The sequence below is a fragment of the Lolium perenne genome, chromosome 3, assembly GCF_019359855.2.
Source record: "Lolium perenne isolate Kyuss_39 chromosome 3, Kyuss_2.0, whole genome shotgun sequence".
NCBI classification, from domain to species: domain Eukaryota; kingdom Viridiplantae; phylum Streptophyta; class Magnoliopsida; order Poales; family Poaceae; genus Lolium; species Lolium perenne.
This window is the reverse complement of record NC_067246.2, coordinates 64211046-64231529: the sequence shown is the minus strand read 5'-3', so window position 1 is coordinate 64231529 and position 20484 is coordinate 64211046. Positions and strand designations below refer to the sequence as shown.

At 44.7% G+C, this 20484-nt stretch overlaps 1 protein-coding gene across 1 annotated transcript; it reads right to left on the bottom strand.

Moving 5' to 3' along the window:
• Positions 1 to 17389: 17389 nt before the first annotated feature.
• Positions 17390 to 18933, bottom strand: LOC127341669 (GDSL esterase/lipase EXL3). The gene is made up of 2 exons (XM_051367549.2): positions 18503 to 18933; positions 17390 to 18278 (listed from the first exon to the last, which is right to left on the bottom strand). The coding sequence occupies exons 1-2, from the start codon at positions 18852 to 18854 to the stop codon at positions 17464 to 17466; spliced, it is 1167 nt and encodes a 388-aa protein (XP_051223509.1). The 5' UTR covers positions 18855 to 18933; the 3' UTR covers positions 17390 to 17463.
• Between the last annotated feature and the right edge of the window lie 1551 nt (positions 18934 to 20484).

The following is a 20484-nucleotide window of genomic DNA, read 5'->3' as shown; positions in this document are numbered from 1 at the left end:
AGATCTTTTTAGCCAAGTTCATAAATATGAAGCTTATAATATGATTAAACACGAAGAATTGGGCTAGCTGACCATTTGCGGATTCTTATTTAGAGCCAACCATACCCAATTAGTGTTTTGTCCTGGGCGGCGCATGTCAGAAGGTGGGATGGCAAGCCCAGGGTCCATATAAAAATGTTACACCTCTTTCCAAAAGAAATGTGTGCAAAATATCCTTGACAGAGCACAATTTATGTTTCAACTTTATTTTTCTTTATCCATCTATAATGTGTAATAGGTAGTATGATGGTGCTTTTAATTTTTTTCCGTTTTCATTAGCTCTCACTTATGGTATGCATGTCATGTCGAAGATACTATCGTTCCATTTCCTGCCAAGAAATATCATTTTCTTCTATACGATGTTATATGTAACAAGATTCTTTTTATTTTATTTTTGTCCATTTAGACATGGCTCGCTATCCTTTAATATTTATTCAAGCAAACATTTGCTATTCTTGAGGATGAATCAACAACAAGAAAAATGTGAGACAAATGAACAAAATTTTCACCCAAATAGCTTTAGGTGGGAATGAACGAGCGACGTTTGTCCTGTACCAGCATTCAATAGTCGAGGGCTTTTAGCTCGAATATTCTAGAAGCATGTTATTAGATTCAAGTCTTCCATTCATAAGTGCCAACTAGAAAACATAACTCAAATTCTTACATACATATCCATTGCATGTTCTGATCACAACTAATACTAATCCAAACACGCCGATACATACATACCATTTGTCCTAAATCTAGAATCTTATTCTTTGTATTTAGATGTTCCCTCTGCATCCTTGCCACTCAACCTGTTACTCTTCTCATGTACTTTCATGGGAAAACTGGTTTTCTATCCCATTATGGCTTGCACTACTGATGGCAACAACACTACACATGTATGCCAATATGTTTGGGATTCAAAGTGCAGCAAAACTGATTTTATTCACAAGTGTGACTTGAGGGTTTTTATCGAACCAACGGGGATTTTTTTTAGTTTTCCCTTCTATCCTCGTAAAGCAACATGTCAGTTAAATGCAATAGTTTTGTGTCCCCATCTCCACCAAGATGTTTGTCAAGCGCAAAGGTGTGTAAGTAATGCAAAAAAAAAAATGAAGCAAGTAAAGTGAACAAAGTATTTTTTGTATTTTCAAAATAATAAAGTATATAAAAGTGCAAGTAAAGCAATTTTATAGGTGTTTCTTATGGTTTAAAATGAACCGGGGTTCATGGATTCACTTGATCTCTCTGTAAACATGGTGGCATGGATAACCCACTAAATAAGCAACAAGTGCTAGCAAGTAATATCTTATTGTTGATAAGTATTCATATAGGCATCACGTCCTAGCATATATATGATGCCAACCATGTCACTAATACTCCCATGATAACTATAAAAATTCGCAAACCAAAATTTCTCAAATTCTTCGGGTGGCTGTTGTCTTGCATAAGAATCCATGTGGACGTCAAGGCTAGGAGCATGCACGCCTACGCTCTGCTGTCGGGGTTGCCATTGGAACTGAACTCTACATTGTCCTCCTTTGCATTTGGAACCTGTGAAAACACAAAAACTAATTTGTTTTCTAGGAACATCAACCCAGCCTCCCCCACCTCACCAGATCGTGCAAGGACAATGTGCTACTTTGGCACATGAGCAGACCGCGGATGCCTATCTAATTTGCCTTGGATCTGCAGGAGACTAATGCTTCCCTATGTAATCTCAATTGCTTCCCCTTCTTCCCTGAAAACACATACAACCATTTTGGGTCTTCACATATATGAAAATTCAGTTGGATCCTCCATTCTCAGATGGAAGAGAGAGGCAATCGGCCAGGATGCGACGCTGCCCAGTTGCCGTTGACACCCACTCAGTGCTTGCTGTCGAGGTGCCCATTATTCATCTCCCCGTGCCCGGAATGCAAACCAACTGAGCCGCAACCCCGCAATCAGCAGCGAATATATATCTGAGGATGGACAGACCAAGAGCAATCCCGCAATCAGCAACAAATGTATTCCAAAAACAAAACAATACCATCGAATTATAGAATTCAAGCTTGCATCTGCATGATTTAATTTTCAAGCTTGTGTAGTTTCTCCTAGCCTGCTAGAATCATAGTTGAGATTTATTCAACTTATATATGGTCAGGTATGTAGCAGAGAATTATCAGAGCAAGAACACTTATTGAACTCCTAAAAATATGAAATCTGAAAACTTTGTAGGAGAGCATACAGTAGTCTCCTGTTCATAAATTTTTTGGATTACCGCACTACCGACAATCATTACGTTAAAACAACAAATAATATTCCGATAAAGTTAAGATTTGCTAATGAATGGTCATGTAGAAACAGTATGATACCCATACTGTGCTACCCAGCCGGTTCGTTAATTTCAGAGGTAAACGTTATGTATGTACGAATATTAACAATATCTAAATTGTCTGAATTTAGTAGCAACTGCAAAAAGTAGCAGAAGCATATGTACCATAGCAGAGATCACGATGTCCATTAAGCACCATATCCAAAGAGAGAGAACCATCAAGCCCAAATTACCAGTTTAGCACTTAAATGGTTAGACAATATCAAAAAATACTTCGCAACTGATAAAACAATCAAATGTAGGAAGGCATGAGCAAACAATACTCATATTCAAACAGAGGTAGGGGATCGGCACAAGCACACGTTGAATTGAAAAAACTTAACGCCATAGAACAACATGAACACATGAGGAATCAAGATTTCACCAGATGTGTGCATGTCGTCCTAGATGGAAGTGAAGCGAGGATTTCACCAAATGTAATCACGCGTATGGAGGGAGATATGGACGTCTAGGAATAATATCACACATGATCGGGCTGGTTTGGATCCTGTTCAGTCGATGAAGAGGACGAGGGTGATTTGGCTATGCTAAAGATCCCGAGGCACCAGGCTCTTACACTACCAGGTTATGGGTGGCGACCAGCAGAGGATATATATCTGGGTGAAAATAAATACGGATGCAGGAGTGTCTGTGGAAGATAGAAAGAGTGGAGTGGGGGGGGGGGGGGGGATTGTCCGTAACCCCTCTGGCTTCGTGGCAGCTTGAGCTTGGAGCAAGCCGCTCCCAGGGATTACAAATTCGCTGATTGCTGAGGCAATGGCCCTTCGGGAGGGGTTTTTTTTTTCGCCAAGCTCCGAGGATATTCGCGAGTGATTTTTGAAGTTGATTGCGAGATTGTGAATCTCTGGAACTCGCGCCCTGGTTCTCGTGCAGTTGTTGCGCCGATTCTCGAGGATATCGAAGGGCATTCTAGTTCTTTTGTTTCGTTTGTTATTCGTCATGTAATAAGATCGTCTAACACTGTCGCTCACCTTTGTGCCGAACACGCGTGCACTTTGGAGTCGACGGATGTTTGGATGGATCATCCCCCTAGTTTTATTGTTGCCAGCCTTCAGGCAGACATTGTAAGTGTTGTTGATGAAGTTTAATAAAGCCCTGAGATTATATGCAAAAAAAAAAAAAAAACAGGGCGCCGTCCTCACCCCGAGCACGACGAGGGTCATCTGCTTCCAGTTGAACGTCGCCGGCTGCAAATAAGATAACCCAGAGAATGGGAAAGATGATCGTTGATTCAATCGCCCAGAAACCCAGAGACGTCCAGCGAGTCTCTGGTCCGTGATTTTAGCATCTAGTAGTTGCGCCCGCATTTTGTGTGTGGGAAGGCGCTGGATTCGGCAGCGCTCCCTGCCGAATTTGCCTCCTCGTGGATAAATATCGGCCTGACGACTACAAAGAAGAATCGAGGGCGTGATCTAGGGCTTTTGCTGGTGATTGGCAAGGAATTACAATGGCACGCGGACAAAGTTAGTGGCGCTGTGGACCAATCGGCCTAGGCGGCGCCCGGCCCTCGTCGCATCCCTCCTTCTCCGCGACCCTACATCGGTCGAACCAGCTGCGCCAGGAGTGACGACGCGGGCGAACAGACGCCGTATCGCCGCCGCCGTCGCCGCACTCCCGGAGGAGATCCTCGTGTGGGATATCCTTGTCCGCCTTCCGGCCAAGGACATCCTTCGATGCCGCGTGGTTTGCCGCTCTTGGCGCCGCATCACCTCCGCGCCTGGTTTCCTCCTCGCCCACCACCGGCACCAGCCGTCGCTCCCCCTCGTCGCGCTCTACGGCGTAGACAGTCCCGAGGGTGGCTCGCTAGTCTTCACTGGGACCTCTGCTGCGACGCTGGCATACTCGTTTTTGACATGGTGGCTGAAACATTCAGGCTCATGCGCCGCCCGGCTGCTGCTACCAGATTATGCACTCGTTTGTGCCACATGGAAGGTTCGATTGGCTTTAGCTACAATGAGGAATGGTTCACTCGCCAAAATCTGGGTGCTAGAGGAGAGGACTACGAGAGAGAGGTTTGGTCATTCAAGTACCATGTGAAGCTCCCAGATAACTTCTATTACCATGATGAAGATCGACAACATTTGGTTTTATCCCACAAGGGAGATGTGCTGGTCTACATGCCCTCCGGTAGTTACATGTACCACTGTGACATCACCGGAAAATTGCTAGGACAATTCCAATGCGAATCATGGAGTTTGAGCATTGTTGGACACTGGTTCAAACAAAGTCTCGTCAAGCGTGACATCTCCCTGAGGCGAGGTTGTACCCATGTTCTCCAAAGGGTCTAAGGTACCTCGACATACCGGTGATCGTGCCATATACATATTTCTCATCTTTACCCAGTGATTTGATGGAGTTGCTTTTCTCCTCATAAATAAAACATGTTGAGCACAATCTATATTTTACCTTTAATTCAGACATTTTGCATACGCTGGTCACATGGGAAGTATCACTGATAGCTATTATCCCATTGTTGGTGCTCACATGTAAACATTACATATATTTGGTAACATTTTGGTGGCCCCATAGACACTTACAAATTGCATAACACCTCCACACATCAAGTTCATCATTTGGTGTCTCTCTACTTATCAGTGGTCAATCTGATACATCTAATTTACATAGAACACTAGATTTCACGTGTCATAAATGGTGAATAGGATAAAAGCTATGCGCCTTACATGATAAAGAAATTGTCCACGCATTAGGAATTTCAGGTCTTGTTTCTTGATTTTTTTACACACTTCCTGTTCTGTCAAGATAAACACCTTTATGTTGTTAATCTGTTTTTTTAAGGTAGACCTCTTCTGTTCTTTCTCAGAACAGGGTTGCTCCTTTATTGTCGGGAAGAACGAAACCACCAGGTTACAGTTTAGTGTAGATCCAACAGCGAGATTTGTAACTTCAGGTTAACTTTTGGTGTATTAGTTTCATTAATGTTGCATTCCACTCTCTCAGGCCATAGGCTACTGTGCCTTTCATGCCTCGTGAGTTTCAGCTTTTTTGTTGCAGTGCATGTTGGGTTGGTATATATGAACATGCACCGAATTTAAATTTCATATGATACAGTTAGAACTGCAACCTCTGAAATTTACTTCCACTTACTAAGTCCTTATGTTCATTTAAGCTAGCCCTATCTGCCTATCATAATCCTAAACCTCCACTGCTGCTAGTTTGGTTTTAAGCTTCAGATCACCTTCTTATAAATTTACTGAGTCTGTCTCTCTTTCTGCTGTTTTTAGGTGATGCCAGATCAGCACCTATGCTAATAAGGAGTATTGGGTTACAAAGCGAAGATTAATTTTCAGGTGTTACCAATGGAAAAAGTTTGAACTATGTGCGCAAAAATCGAGTTTTTTTGTCAATCACAACATGTACACAATACAAATGTATCGTTCTCATATGTGATTCTTTAGTTCATTTGCTTTTGGTTTATTGTACTCCCTTTGTCCACAAAAGGATGTCTTAACTTTGTCCAAATTTGCATGTATTTACAGACTTAAACACGTCTAGATAAATGCAATTTTTTTTGACAAAGTTAAGACATCCTTTTGTGGATGGAGGGAAGTACTATTCCCAGTTTTCATTGTATTCTTTGTTTGTCACGCCACTTATAACACAACAGATGTTGTTTAGACCGAAAAAACTTCGAGAATAGTTTGATTGAAAGAACAAGATATGCTTCAACACAACTTGCATTTAATTTTTAGATGAACACACCTTGTACTACTTTTAAAACCATGCAAAAAAAGGGTATCACTTCCTTTACGAGGTGACAACCTACCAAGGCACGGAGAGCACCTTACCTCTGCACCCTCGGGTTAACCCTCCTCCCTCCTCGTCTGTGTACCGCTGGACAGTGTGTGCCCTTTGCTTGACTTTGGCACCTTACCTCTGCATCTTCTGATTAAGTTTTTCCATTTTTGTGCTTGAAACAGCTTGGGATTGCATTCGAAATTTGGTGAATGGGCCATAGCAACTGCATTTGTTTCCTGTTCTTGCATTTAAAATCATACATTTTCTCCTATTTCTGAACATACCCGGATTTAATTTTATAAACACCGTCTTCCTTGTTTCAGATAGTTTTGAATACACTTCCTATAGTGGCCTTTTTTTTTGCAGCGGTTGCATGTGAATGAATGACATAAGATTATGATCCTTACTTCAATGTGCCGGAACAGATTGCCGTTTGTCAGATTTGCAACATTGGCTTGATCTACATGTAGTTGATTCCTTGGTGTGATGTGTTGTCAATAAACACGCACATCGGTGACTCCTGGCGCCTGTGTATTCTGAGGGAGGGTACATGTAGTATGTGCATTTGTGTTCTCGTGATCTTCAGCTTGGAGTGTTTGTGCAGCTAGCGGGTCACCAGGCTATCATTTATTTCACATGGAATGAAATCGCACATTAGGTTTTGTCTATATTCTATAATGCATTAGACTTATGATGTACAAAGCTTTCTTGATGGATACTCTTCCTACATACGTCTCAATGATCAGTCACAAATATATTCCTTTCTCACCCAATGAGCCATTACTCGAATGATGGTTCACTTTTTTTTGTAAGGACATAATTGTTAGATTTGCAATAATAATCTGTACATATTTCTTGTTATTGCAACAATATCTTTTGGTAGTTATCTATGCTCTACATTGTTAAAAACCATTTCAGGTACGACATATGCGTTCTATCTTTATCTTTGTGAATCATGGATAAATCTCTCATGTTATGTACTGCAGCACTTTACAATATATGGATTTCCCCTTTTCGTTATTGAAGTGTTATTAGATGGTGACTGAAGATATTTGATGCTATCTGTATTGGATTAACTCAGAATTTTCAAACTATATGTCTGTAAAATAAATCAAGGAATATCTAATTAACTCTTGCGCCTAAAGGCACTTAATTAGTGATGTACAGTATCTTGTATGAAGGCATACTATCACTTTGTTCGCTCATGTTTCTACGGATTTTTGATCATATTTGGAACCAAATCTAAAATCTTGTATGTCTCATCTTATCTTTATGGAGAATTGTTAAGTGAAATAGTTGGTGATGTTAAGTTTGTAACAGTCTAAGCACTAAAAACTCCTATTGTTGGATTTCAGTTTTTAAAAAATGCTTTGGGCAAAGACTATCTACATGTATTCACATTTATTAGTTTTCCATGATGGTTGGAGAAAACTTACTTCAGAGACTTTGACTAGATTATTCTTTATCGATCTCATGATGTCCTGGGTTATCTTTGGATTAGCTCTCTTCGCCTCATCTCACTGTATGGCCCAGACCTGCAGCACCTCCCCAACTACCTGTCCCTGTTTTCCAAGTTTATGTACTACCGGCTGCTACTGCTTGCGCTGCTGCTACCTTTTGTTGCTGGCTTGGTACTGCTGCCTCTTGTGCTTTCTATGTTCTTTGGTCTCTGAAATCCCAGAAAACATGTGCTCCCTCTGGCTTCCTGACCTTCTAGCTGATTTGTCATACATAACTCGTAAGTGCTTCCTAGACATCCTAAGTGCTGGTAAATCACCCGCTTAGCGCCAAGCACCTTTTGAAACTTGTATTTATATCAATTACACGTGCAAGGAAGACCTTTATTAATTATTATGTACTCTTTCCGTTCAACAAAGTATGTCTCAACTTTGTCTAAGTCTGGATGTATCTAGTTATCGGTCACTCCCAAATATTCATTTCCGCAGAAATTTTCTCAAAAGAAATATGTATAAGTACCTTTTTCTATAATATCTCAGTGTACACTCGTCATACTACTGATAAGTTATGTCGCCAGTTTGCATGTTAGTTTCATGCCTAGAGTCTATTCATGTATCTGCTGTCTGAACCTATTTCCTCCTCCCATTACTGGCAATAGTATTTAGAGCAATGCGCTCTATTTTCTATTAACTAATGTTTCTCTCTGTCTTCCATTTGAGTAGTACAGTATCAAGCTTCCAGAAAATAATATTTCAAGTAGAGGATGTAGTGTATGTTGGTGTGACGCGTTGGCAAGACTGCGAAGCTTGCAATGGGGTTCTTTCTGGACAGGTATTGCACTTTCATTTAATAATCAGTAGGAAGAAATAGTTCCTTTACTCCATTTCTCTTTTTTTTTCATGGGTATATTGCTGTCCCGCTTTCATGTTTCTAAACTTGGACAGTTGTACTATTGAAAGTGTGCCGTTGGACAGTCGATGCTCTGTTCTAATATTTGTCACTTGCAATATACTACCTCCGTCCGGATTTAATCGACGCAAGCACTCTGTATCGTATAGGCTAGCGCTGTGTAGCCTCCGCGTCAATCTAATCAGACCGGAGGGAGTACTAGAGAGGAAGCCGGGCATTATTGCGGCTGGCCCAACATAAACATTACATGCTTGAAAGTCACATTTAGTGAAAGAAGAAAGTACTCATAAATCCGGCTCCTTTTCTATTGTCAATCACATGTTTATTGTTTAGTCCCTGACCCGAAAATAAATATACATTACATCGAATGCATAGCTGAAAAGCAGATGTCTGGCAAATGAAAAATCTTTGGAATTTATTAACCTAGTAACAACAACATGCCTGGCTGACGCTTCTGCTTGCTTGTCACTGAAACTGCATGCTTCATGGTCTGAAACAGCTGAATTTTACAGAATCATCGTCTCTGCAAATTTATCGCGGAGATTCATCTCTCCGCACAAATATGCATCCCGTATGTTAGTATGTTAGATTTTCTTATTGTAATCAGCCTGGTAATTCAACATTAAGAGGTTGGCTAGGGGGCACTGAATGCCTTTTTTTGTGGACAAGAGGAAATTATAGATCATTTATTTTTTCAATGCCCTTTAGCTCGTTTCATCTGGAATGTGATGATTGATGAAAAGTGCTTTTATCCTACCTGATTTCCGAACAGTGGCGGAAAGATTTTGGATAGGTGGATTACGAAATTCACCGCCCAGATGCGACTTTAAATGTGGTGGGTTAAGCAGCTATTTTCCGGGCTATTTTCAACACCGACGAGCTGGATGAGTACTACCCTCCGGGTGGTGCACCGTCATAGTTGCTACATTGTATTAGCTACATCACACATGCTATATGTGTAGAATGTTCTATGTAGGATGACTATATGTACCGTATTGCTTGTGTATTATATTTGTACTAAATTTGAGATTTGATACCATATTTATGCTATATCTGTGATGTATGAGCTATATGTGTGCTATTCATATATTTTCTTCTATTTTATGTGCAATGGCTGTGAATAGAGCACAATCACGAAATGAAAAAAGAACTGCACATCGGTTGTACCGACGGTGTCACCGTCGGCACAGGGCCTTTGCACAGCCGCTGTGCTTCGCGCGTTTTTTTCCAGTTTGAACGGGGATGGTTTGGCGCCGAATCTGGAAAAAAATAAACTAAAACTGTGCCGACGGTGTCACCATCGGCACAGCTTGACAGTTAACGACCGGTGGCGTCACGGCGAGCTGGGCTGTGCCAACGATGGGACGCGTTGTGCCGACGGTGACTGCGCATGCCCCGACGCGAAGTGTGCCGACGCGGCTACGCCGACGGTATGGGGCCGTCGGGCGCACGGCGTGTTCCCCGTAGTGTATATGGACTACGCGAAACAGCATCTTTTCTCAGCAAGTGAAAATTCGGATCATTTCTCTGTTTGAAACTAACTAGCCATTGGCTTCACACGTGGTTGCTGTTTTACAGATAATTGCCCAAACAAAAACCGATACCTGTGGGGAACAAGTCTGTTCGAACATGTAGAAATAAGTGCGTGGCACGCACTGCAGAGGAGGATTAGAGGAGGCTGGTCTGTCAACCCAGAGGGTGATTATTAGAGATGATGCTGAAGATGATGATGGGAACGAAGTGTGAACCAGGCAGCTTGAGCTACGGTTTTGTGGCATAGTCGTTGTGTTGGGCAAACTTCCGGCTGCTAGACATCCTGTTTACTTTGCGCTGCCGTATTTTAAAATGTAGAGCCATAGAGGCCATATGGGAGTCGTTTACTTTCATGCTTTGTGACCTGGACAGAGCGATCTCTACGGCTTCTGAAGTTTTTCTTTTTTTTATGAGCCAAGACAGTGGCTCTGTCGATTTCATTTCAGAAAAGGGAAAACTATACAAAGCAGGCTAGCTGCCAGAAAAGGGAAAAAGGAACAACAAGGTCTAAACCTGTACTTTCTGATATCTACTATTCTGCCTCACTGGTGTACAATTGAAAACAAAATGTCAAGTTACATCATCGTCGACCATGTTAATCAGTAACTTACTTGAGTATCTCAACGTTCAGTAACTCACCTACCAAAACATGGTATGAGATCGAAAGAATAAATCCAATAACATAATGAAAAATAAGCTCTTGTCGCCACAAGGCAACTCAACGACTATACACCCGTTTGAACACCGTGTGGCCACCGCCTCTCAACTAGTGCGCTGCTGCACACGCAGGATCTTGCGTCTCCTGCTGGTGGCCTGCACAGACCGTCTGCTCGAACCGCTCCACGCCGCATGGGACTCTCAGGACGCCCCGCTGGCCGTACCCAAACTGCTGCGCGGACATCTCTAGCAAATCCAAGACGTGCGGCTCCGTGAGCATCCTGACGTGAACCATCACCCTCTCCTCTTCCTCTCCCTCGTCGCCGACGAGGACCATCGGGATGTAGCCCCTGGGGATCTTCCCTGTTCCGGCAGAGCGAATAACGACGCAAGCCGGGGCGGCGCCGCTGGCTCCGACCGCTGTCTCCTTCTTTCTCCACATGGCCATTTTGTAAGGGCGGGGAACGATGGACTGATGGAGCTATGAGTGTGTGATTGAGATGACGATTTGCGATGAGTAAGCTAGCAGGAAGCAATGTGAGTGTGAGGAATTGAGGATGCGGATGCAACGTCTACTTAATTATATATAGGATACTTAATTATATATAGGAAGAGGTCGGGAGTGGTGATGTTGACCCCCGGAAACCGGAGAAGGGGTCTAAATTTGGCGTAACTGTTATGGGCTGGGTTGGGATATATAGTTAGTCAGAGAGCTCTTTAAATGAGTATAGTAACAGGATGTTTCCATCAGGAGGAAGAGATCAACACGCACAGTACAAGACACACTCTCCGCCGTCTCTGTCGGCTGCTTCTCCGACTTGTAGCTTCGGCAGATTGGAGAACACTCAACGCATCTCCGAGGTCACTCGGGCCGTCAAGCTTACCGGGCAAGTCGGTGTACGTGAGCGTGCACCTGCTTAATTCATGACTCTGAAGGATGCACGTGATACCGCAAAAGCATCCTTCACGAATACTTCTACTTATACAAAATTATAAGGTTATTTACGGACATAGATTTTTGACTCCTGGGCATGCCCAGAGCTCCTGCTGTTTAAAAAAAATAAAAATCACACTTATTTGTTTCAAAAAAATTAGTAAAAAATCATGGTGTAGCCAATGAATTATAACATAAACTTGCCAAATTTCTATTTCAAATACAAAGTATTTTGCGCTACACAAAAATGACAAACATGTGGATCTGGGTATGAATTTTTGAAATTTCCAAATTTCAACAGATTTAGTCTTTTTTGTGTAGCCTAAAATATAAAGAATTTCATATTAAAATTTTACACGCTTGTAGGTTACATCATTTACTATATCCAGATTTGTTTTTAGATTTTTATGAAACAAATATTTATGATTTTCCCTTTTTTTAAAACTGCAGAAGCACTGGTGTTCAAGAGCCAAAGACACTTTTCGGTTATTTACTTAGTATCCTCTCCAAAGTCTCGTGTTTTTTTTTTGCGCAAGGTAGAGTAGAAATTTTCTGTAGATGCAATTGAGTCACCCATTATGGTACTCTCCCATCCATATTACTTGATGCTAAAATAGATGTATATATAACTAAAATATGACAGTGTCAACAAAATAATTAAAATATGCACTAATAAAAAATATGTCTTTTGTTTAGAGCTGTCCGGAGCATTAGTCCCTGCCACGTGTGGAACCAGGACTAATGTCCAACTGCTAGGACACTGCACGGTTTTAGTCCTGATTCAAACGGGACCTTTTGTCCTGATTGAAGACACCAACTGAGATTAAAGAGGTTGCGGCAGGCCTTACTGGTGCGAGCCTCTTTAGTCCTGATTGGTGTCCCCAACTGGGATTAAATGTCTACCCTTTAATCCTGGTTGGAGACACCAACCCGGACTAAAGGTTTCCTGGGTTTTCTTTTTAACGCCAGCCCACCCCCACCCCATGTGGATCGTCTTTTTTAGCTTTGTAAAATACAAAAGAAAATTATAGAAAAAATAAAATTAAAAATCATTTTAGATGTAGGTATGTTAGGTGATCTAGTTATTATGAAAAATAAAAAACATGAATTTTGACTTATTTTGTAAAAAATTGTATTTTCGGTAAAATGGCAATATTTTTTTGCATACCAACTCGAAAAATGTTTAATATATGAAAATCTATCTACGCGAAAAGTTACACCCAATTTTACCAGGCTAATTTTTAGATTCTAAATTGCCAAAGGAAAATATGAATTTTTTAGATTTTAGGTTTTGCAGGAAAATTTATTGTTATTTATTTATTCAAGATTATTATTACTTCATTACTTTTGTTTATTAAAGTAATAGAAATTGAAATAAAAAAAAGTGTGACATCGTGACCATGAGATTAATAGGATTGATACGATACTAATATCAATAACATTGCGCGCAAAGCACATTGAAGCGAGACAAAAGGAAACTCAGAAATTAACGCTGGAGCAGTTTGAGGATGGGTGATCGGGAACCATGAGTAAGTAACTAGATTAGAGATTAAGTGTAGTTAGAGACTAAACTGGTCAAATAACTCAAATACTAGAAATTCTGGAAAAAAATATAAAAAAAATTGAATGGAAAAAAGAATAGAAAAGGAATTTGGATGAAAAAAATAGAGGGCTCAATGACCTTTAGAGCATCTCCAGCCATTGGGGCTCCCAGACCAAAATCCAGCGCTATTTAACGCCGGATAGATGTAAAATTTGGTCCGAGGAGACCCATATTGCCAGCGGCGAGCTCATGATGGATGTAAAATTTGAACAAATATAGGCGAATTCAGACAAACCAGATGGAATACGTTCAAACATAGCCGTAATTTAGAGATATTTAACATATATAGGCGAGTTCGTACATATATAGAATTCGTAATATATTTGAATTCGGCCAGACGGAAACATAAACTAAACTTAAAATACGGCGTTTTACATACCGAAATGCCGGTAGAACGCCGTGTCGTCGCTTCCGTCGTCGTCGTCGCTGGAGTTGCCGGCGTCCTCGGGCGGCGGCGCCTGCTGGCTGCTCTGGCCGGCGTCTCCGTACCAACGGCTAGAACCCTAGCCAGGGTCACCGTGTGGCGGCGTCGACCGATACAGCTCGTCGTTGCTGCTCTCCTCGAGCTTGATGAGCGGCACGGGTGTGATGGGTGCGGTTGGTGTGGCGGGGACGGCGCGCGCCGCGCGGCCGCTAGGTCCAGCAGACGGCTCTGCTGCTCCGCCTCCTGCCTCTCCCAGTCCTGCTTGGACCAGGCGAGCGCGGCGTCCTTCGGGAGGGCGTTGTCGGCCATCGACCTCGCGATCGCCTCGGCGACCGCCGCGTCCTTGGCCCGCTTGGCCTCCTCTTCGGCGAGCTGGGACGTGGCGGCGGCCGTTGCGGCGTCCTTCTTGGACATCTTCCTCTTGCGTCCGCGTGAAGGAGACGACGATAGGTGCCCCCCTCGTAGATGACGAGGGCGCCGCTGCTGCGCCCTCTGGTCGGCTGTGGAGAGGCCGGCTCCTTCTTGACGACCGTTGGTGTCGCTGGTGGAGGAGCCGACCCGCTGGACCTCGACGCCGACCTAGACGATGTGGACGACGACGCCATCTGTCGTGGCGTCCACGAGCTACCGTGCCGACGCGACACGGTAGGTGCCACCGGCGGCGGCATCCCCAGTACGGGGGAGTAGCCACCCTCGATGTGCGCGAGCAATATCTTGAGGGTGTGGCCAGGCCCACTCCACCAGCCGCGGCGGCCGGCGATGTTGCCGGCGATGTTGTTTTGCACGGGAGGAGGGGGACGACCATCGTAGGCGGCGAGTTCGCGCTCGTACCTCTGCCGGAAGAATTCCGTCCAGGCCTCATAGTTGTCGGGGAAGAACCTCTCCTCCGCGCGCTGCTCGTCGCTAAGGGTGATGAGCACTGCGTCGATTTCCGCCTCGAGGGCGGCGCGTCCGATTGGCGACAGCGGGATCGGGATGCCCCCCGCACTCAGGCTCCAGCCTCCGAGCGTGCGGAAGTCCGGCGGCGCGGGGTAGCCCACCGTGTGCAGCATCCTCCCCTCCCATTGGTGGAGAGAACGACGACCGAAGCCATTATTCGCCACGCTATCGCTGAAGTTCGCCATTGTTTGCTCGATGAGATTGGGGAGAGAGGTGGTGAATGCGGCTAGACGCGGTAGTTCCGCGATAAATAGAGGGCGATGGGCGTGAAACCGAAGCGACGGCATTAACTCGCCACGTGGAAGCTACGCGTCCGACGAAGACTGACCGGCGGCAGGCTTATATAGCGTGCGGAAGACGATGCGATGAGGACGATGATCGGCCTTTCTCGCCGACAAGTCGGGGCCACCAGCCGCGCGGGAAGTTTTCTCGACGTTTCCCGCGCTTTCGTTTCGTCCGGACTCCCCGAGCGCTCCCCTGGGGGCCGGGGATGACCTGGGCTCCTCGGATGGATGAACGCCCAAATACGGGTGAAAACGAGGATCCGGGGGCGAGACTGAGCCATTTTCGTCCATCCGTATGAAAAAGGGGTCCTGGGGGCCTTCCCAGGGAGATGGCTAGAGATGCTCTTAGTCCCGGTTGGTGTTACAAACTGGGACTAAAGGTGCTCCATCTCAGCATGCGCCCGTAGCCCACGTGGAGGGCCTTTGTCCCGGTTTGTAATGCAACCGAAACTAAAGAGGGGGGGGGGGGGGGGGGGGGTTCGTCCCGATTCCGTAGTCCCGGTTCAAAAATCGGGACTAAATGCCCATTTTCTACTAGTGATGTCTACATATATCTATATTAGCGTCAAGTAATATGAATCAGCCTTTTGTTTTATAAAATGAACTAAGTTTTCGAAATGAAAATGTTATTTTCTGGTGAGATATTTCCCCAGCCTTGTAATTACATCCGGCCAGCGTGTGCTGGTGCGCGTGCTCCGCCAACGCCTTCTTCTGCAGCTGCGCCGCCCTCCGTCCCTTCCGCTCCGCCGTCGACATCTTCCGCGCAGACAGTCTTGATGCCACTGATCATCGGTCCAGCCTTCCAGCTTTTTCTTCGGAGCCGGTGCCTTCCGCGGCATCGCGAAGGGCGCCTTCGCCCCTTTTGTCTCATTGCCCGGCGGCTTCTTGGCCGCTTTCTTGGCCATTTTTTTGGGGGCTGTCAGCGGTGCCATGGATGGGTGGTAGCGGCGACGGGAGGAACAGAGTAGCGACGGCAGGAGGGAGAAATGAATCGGCGGGATAGGAGGTCAAATGTGTTGGGAGGACAGAAATGTGCGGCGGGAGATGCGCGATGTGGCGGGAGAGGCGTGATTTGGTGGGAGAGGGGGGCATTGGTCCCGGTTCATCATGAAAACCCTTTAGTCTCGGTTGGTAATACAATCCGGGACTAAAGGGTGGCCTATGGGGCAAAAGCCTTTAGTCCCAGTTCGTATTACCAACCGGGACTAAAGGTCTACCCTTTAGTCCCGATTCGTATTACCAACCGGGACTAAAGGGTTTTTGGGTTTTTTTGCCTCCCCTTGCACCTCACCCCCCCTTGGATCGCCTTTTTTAATATTGTAAAATATAAAAGAAAATGATAGAAAATAAAAAAATCTTTTCAGATTCTTGTATTTTATGCAACCTACTATTAGGAAAAATTAACAAATTTGAATTTTCACTTTTTTTTGCAAAAAAGGTTTGAAAAATGGTAAAACCGCATTACGTCGAAAAGAAACGTATAATATATCAAAATCATCGTGGGAAAAATTTACATCCGAATTCACCAAGGTTTACCTAGTTAGCCAATTTTTAGATTCTCAAAATTCCAAATGAAAATATGAAAGCAGGAAGATTTTAGTTTTTGCCAGAGATTCAGAATTTTATATTTTTAAAATTCTAAAATAATAATTACATCATGCATAAAGATTACTATGACTTAACCATAAAGTTAGCCAATTTTTAGATTTTCAAAATTTCAAGTTTGGCAAAAAAAATTAAAAAATAATAAATTTAAAAACAATTATAATACAAATTTAAAAATTTAATATTTTTTAAAAATTAAAATTACAATACCATTACCACAACATGTTATTACGTCATTAGTTTTGTTTATTAAAATAATATTTAAAATTCAAATAATAAATAAGTGTGACATCGACCAACATGTTAATAGGATTGACATGATACTAGTATCACAACATGCGCGTGAAGCTCTTGGAAGTGGGACGCGAAAGGAACTTGAAAGTTAAGCGTGCTAGTGCTGAAGTAGTGGGAGGATGGGTGACCGAGCGGGAAGTTAGACCACGGGTAAGTAATTTGACTAGAGATTAAGTGTAGTTAGAGACTAAACTAGTTAAATAACTGAAATACTAGAAATTCTAAAAAAATAAGAAAAAAAGAGCGAAAAATAATTGGGCATAACCAAATGGAATAAAAAAATGACTAAATAACCTTTAGTCCCGGTTCGTGTTACAAACCGAGACTAAAGGTCATTTCCTCGAAACCGGGACTAATGGGGAGGGACTAAAAGCCAATCGGGATTACAGGCCCTTTTTCTACTAGTGGAAGGAGACTGTAACGAAGTCTCCTGGTTTTCTCTTCTTCTAGATTTTTCGGTGGTCGCAAATTTATCACGGATGTCTAGCATGCACGTCCTAGTGCCATTTTCTGCAGGACTATATATATACTGCCCCAAGCTATGATTCGAACATCTCGATTGAGATCCACACGAAAATCTCCAAATCATCAATAATTCTGACAAGACCAAGGCAATGGAAACGATCGACTTTGGTACAATATTTAAGGAAGCAAGGGATGATGTAATTAGGCAATGAGTTGCTGGAGGTAGTTGTCGTAGACGTAGTCGACGAGTATCTTGTATGCCTTCTCGGTGGGGTGGTAGCTGTCCCAGAAGAGATAGTCCTTAACGTCGCCACAGACCGCAGAGGTGACGCCGTTGCAGAGCACTGAGACCTCCATCATGCCGGTGCCGCAGCAGCCGAGCGTGGACTCGGTGAACCCGTACCCCGCCGGCCGCACCATCATGTCGAGCAAGAAGCCGTAGATGTCCATGAGCACCAGCTTGGCCTCCCGATACTTGGTTCCGAGCTCGGCGACGCTCCGGGTCATGCCGGCGTTGACCATGGTGGCGATCTCGTTGTGGCCCTCGGAGCAGCCTCGGGAGAGGCCGCCGGAGAGCGTGCGCTGGGACGGGACGCAGCCGATGGGCGGCATCGAGATGATGGCGACGCGGTGGGCGCCGGCGGCGAGGAGGCCGTCGAGGAAGGTGGAGGCGTGGGAGACCATGAGGTCGGCGTAGGAGGCGTGCGAGTAGTCGCTTCGCGCCCGCATGGTGAAGTAGGTGTTGGCCACGTCGTCGCTCCCCGCGCACACCGCGAAGACGCCCTTGGTCAGGATCGCGGTGAGGGCGGCCTCGCCGCCGGCGGAGCGCACCTTCTGCTTGTACTCGTCGAACATGCGGAGCTGGTCGGTCATGGAGATGACGGAGGCGAGCTGGGCCGTGAGCGGGTCGTAGCCCGTGCCGCCGGAGGCGAAGCTGACGCCCGTGAGGAGGTCGTGCTTGGTGAGGTTCGGGGAAAGGTACGCAGGCAGCAGCTCTTTCAGCCCCAGCTTGGAGGCTGCAGGTATATTGTTGCACACATGCAGATACACTCATTAATTCATGCATTCCAGGCAGATGCATGCGTGCTAACGCAGCAGAACAGTATGGCTACAGTTTCAAAAGGGGAAAAGTAGGATTTCCATGCTTCAGCTTACAGTTCAATTGGCAGTTCAGTTCAGTGTAGTACAGTATATATGAAATATGAGAAAAAAGACAAGATAAAAGAGAGACTTGACTGACCAATGAAGTCGGTGGGTATCCTGCCGTTGCAGAAACGTCCGGTGGGGCGGTGGTCTTGGCCAAAGTCATGGCCGTAGGGAGGGAAGTTTGCCTTGATGATGGTGCTGATGGCGTTGTTGTTTCCCGGGTCCACGATCGAGTCACCGAACACCACCAGCGCCGTCACCGTCTTCTTCCCGGTCTTCTTCCCCACGCTCTTCTTCTTCGTCGACCCACCAGAACTAGCACTTGCACCTGCACCAGCAGCAGACTCTCGACCATGAACACTAGTCGCCGCCACAAGCAGCAACACCGACACCAGCAAGATTGGAAAGATGCTCTGCATCCTTCGCGTTCCTCGCATCACGTCCATTGATCGATCGATGTAGCTGAGTAGTGTGCAGTGGAGAGTGAGAGCGAGAGTGAGAGTGGCAGTGGGAGTGATGTGTGGGAGAGTAGGATTTATGCAGGGCTTTCGGCGCATGTAGACAGGTAGGCGGCAAGACATCACATGGCGAGAGTGAATGCGCTGCATCAAATCCATCGGTCCAGTACGATACACGCGTGCCTTCATTTCTATTCATTGCGGTTGCAGTAGATGTTGGCTAGCTTAAATATGACCTGCATTGCAATGCTGTCATTTCTCTCTTTCTGGATCTCACCAATGAAATCGACTGGCCAATCTAGACTGCTGTGCTCAGGTCAAGGTATAGAGAGCTGCCTGCCTGGCCTCCTTCTTTTTCTCATTGATCTCTCACACCAAGCAAATCAATTGGCCAATCTAGTGTAGGCTCCTGTGCTCAGGTCAAGTACTCAAGGTAGATCTCCCTGCCTGCATGTTGTGCTTCTATTGGGGAGGTCCTGGCAGTGGCAGTCGACACTGTTCTGATTATTGCTGCGCCGGACGGCCCATGTACTCCTACGTATATATGGAGTGGAGTATATCTTACTCTGCAGTAAATGCTTCATGTACGAACGAGCCTCTCTACCTGTAGGCCACGTCCGAGCGATGAACCAGACAACACAAACTTAAAAGCGGACCGATCCAGTCCTGTTATGTGACTGGTCCAAACAGCAAAAATGATACTGACACAAAAACGACTCCCTCTGATAGTGTGTCTATCCACTTGTTTTCGATAAGTAATATAAATCGGAGAGTACTGATTAATTGATTATCATTCGACTCTACTTGAACAGAGCTACACCTCAACCATGGTTCGCCCCAAAGTTGTTCTATGAAGGCAATTACGTGCGGATCAGAGTAGTGCTCGATGTATTGAAGCAACACTTAGGTGGTTTCACCGGTTGAAAAAGGAGCTTTAGTCTCGGTTCGCAACTGCCATTAGTCGCGGTTGCGCAACCGGGACCAATGAAGCGCGACTAAAGGTCCCCCTTTAGTTGTGGTTGCTTACGAACCACGACTAAAGGCACGTCCACGTGGCCGCCAGCAGTCCGTCGGGGCGAAAGACCTTTGGTCGCGGTTCTCCTGGCCAATCGCGACTAAAGGCCTCCGCAGGTTTTGGGTTTTAGCCCCCCCCCCCCCCCCCCCAAATCTGGTTTCTTTTTAGTTTGTATTGTTTTATTTCTTTTATATTTTATTTTGTGTTTTATTTTAATTTTGAAGAAGTTTCAGTACACATATTCTATGGTACTATATACATGCATATGAATGTACAATTTCAAACAAATTTGAAATTAGAACTAAGAAAATTCAAGAGGAATATACAATATATATTCAATATCGGATGACCATATACAATTTTGAACAAGTTTCCATACATAATTTACTTCATCAGAAGTTCTACGTCCTCGTAATAGTGTTCTCCTTTAGGATGGAGGACTTCCCTCATGAACCATCCTGCTAGTTCCTCTTGAATTGGTCGGAAGCGAGCTTCTGGACTAAGCGTCTTCCGGAGGTTATTCCTCTTGACGTTGTTATCCGACGGCTTCCGCTCAGAGGTGTATCTCCGGATTACCTCACAAACACACTACTAGGAAAAGGC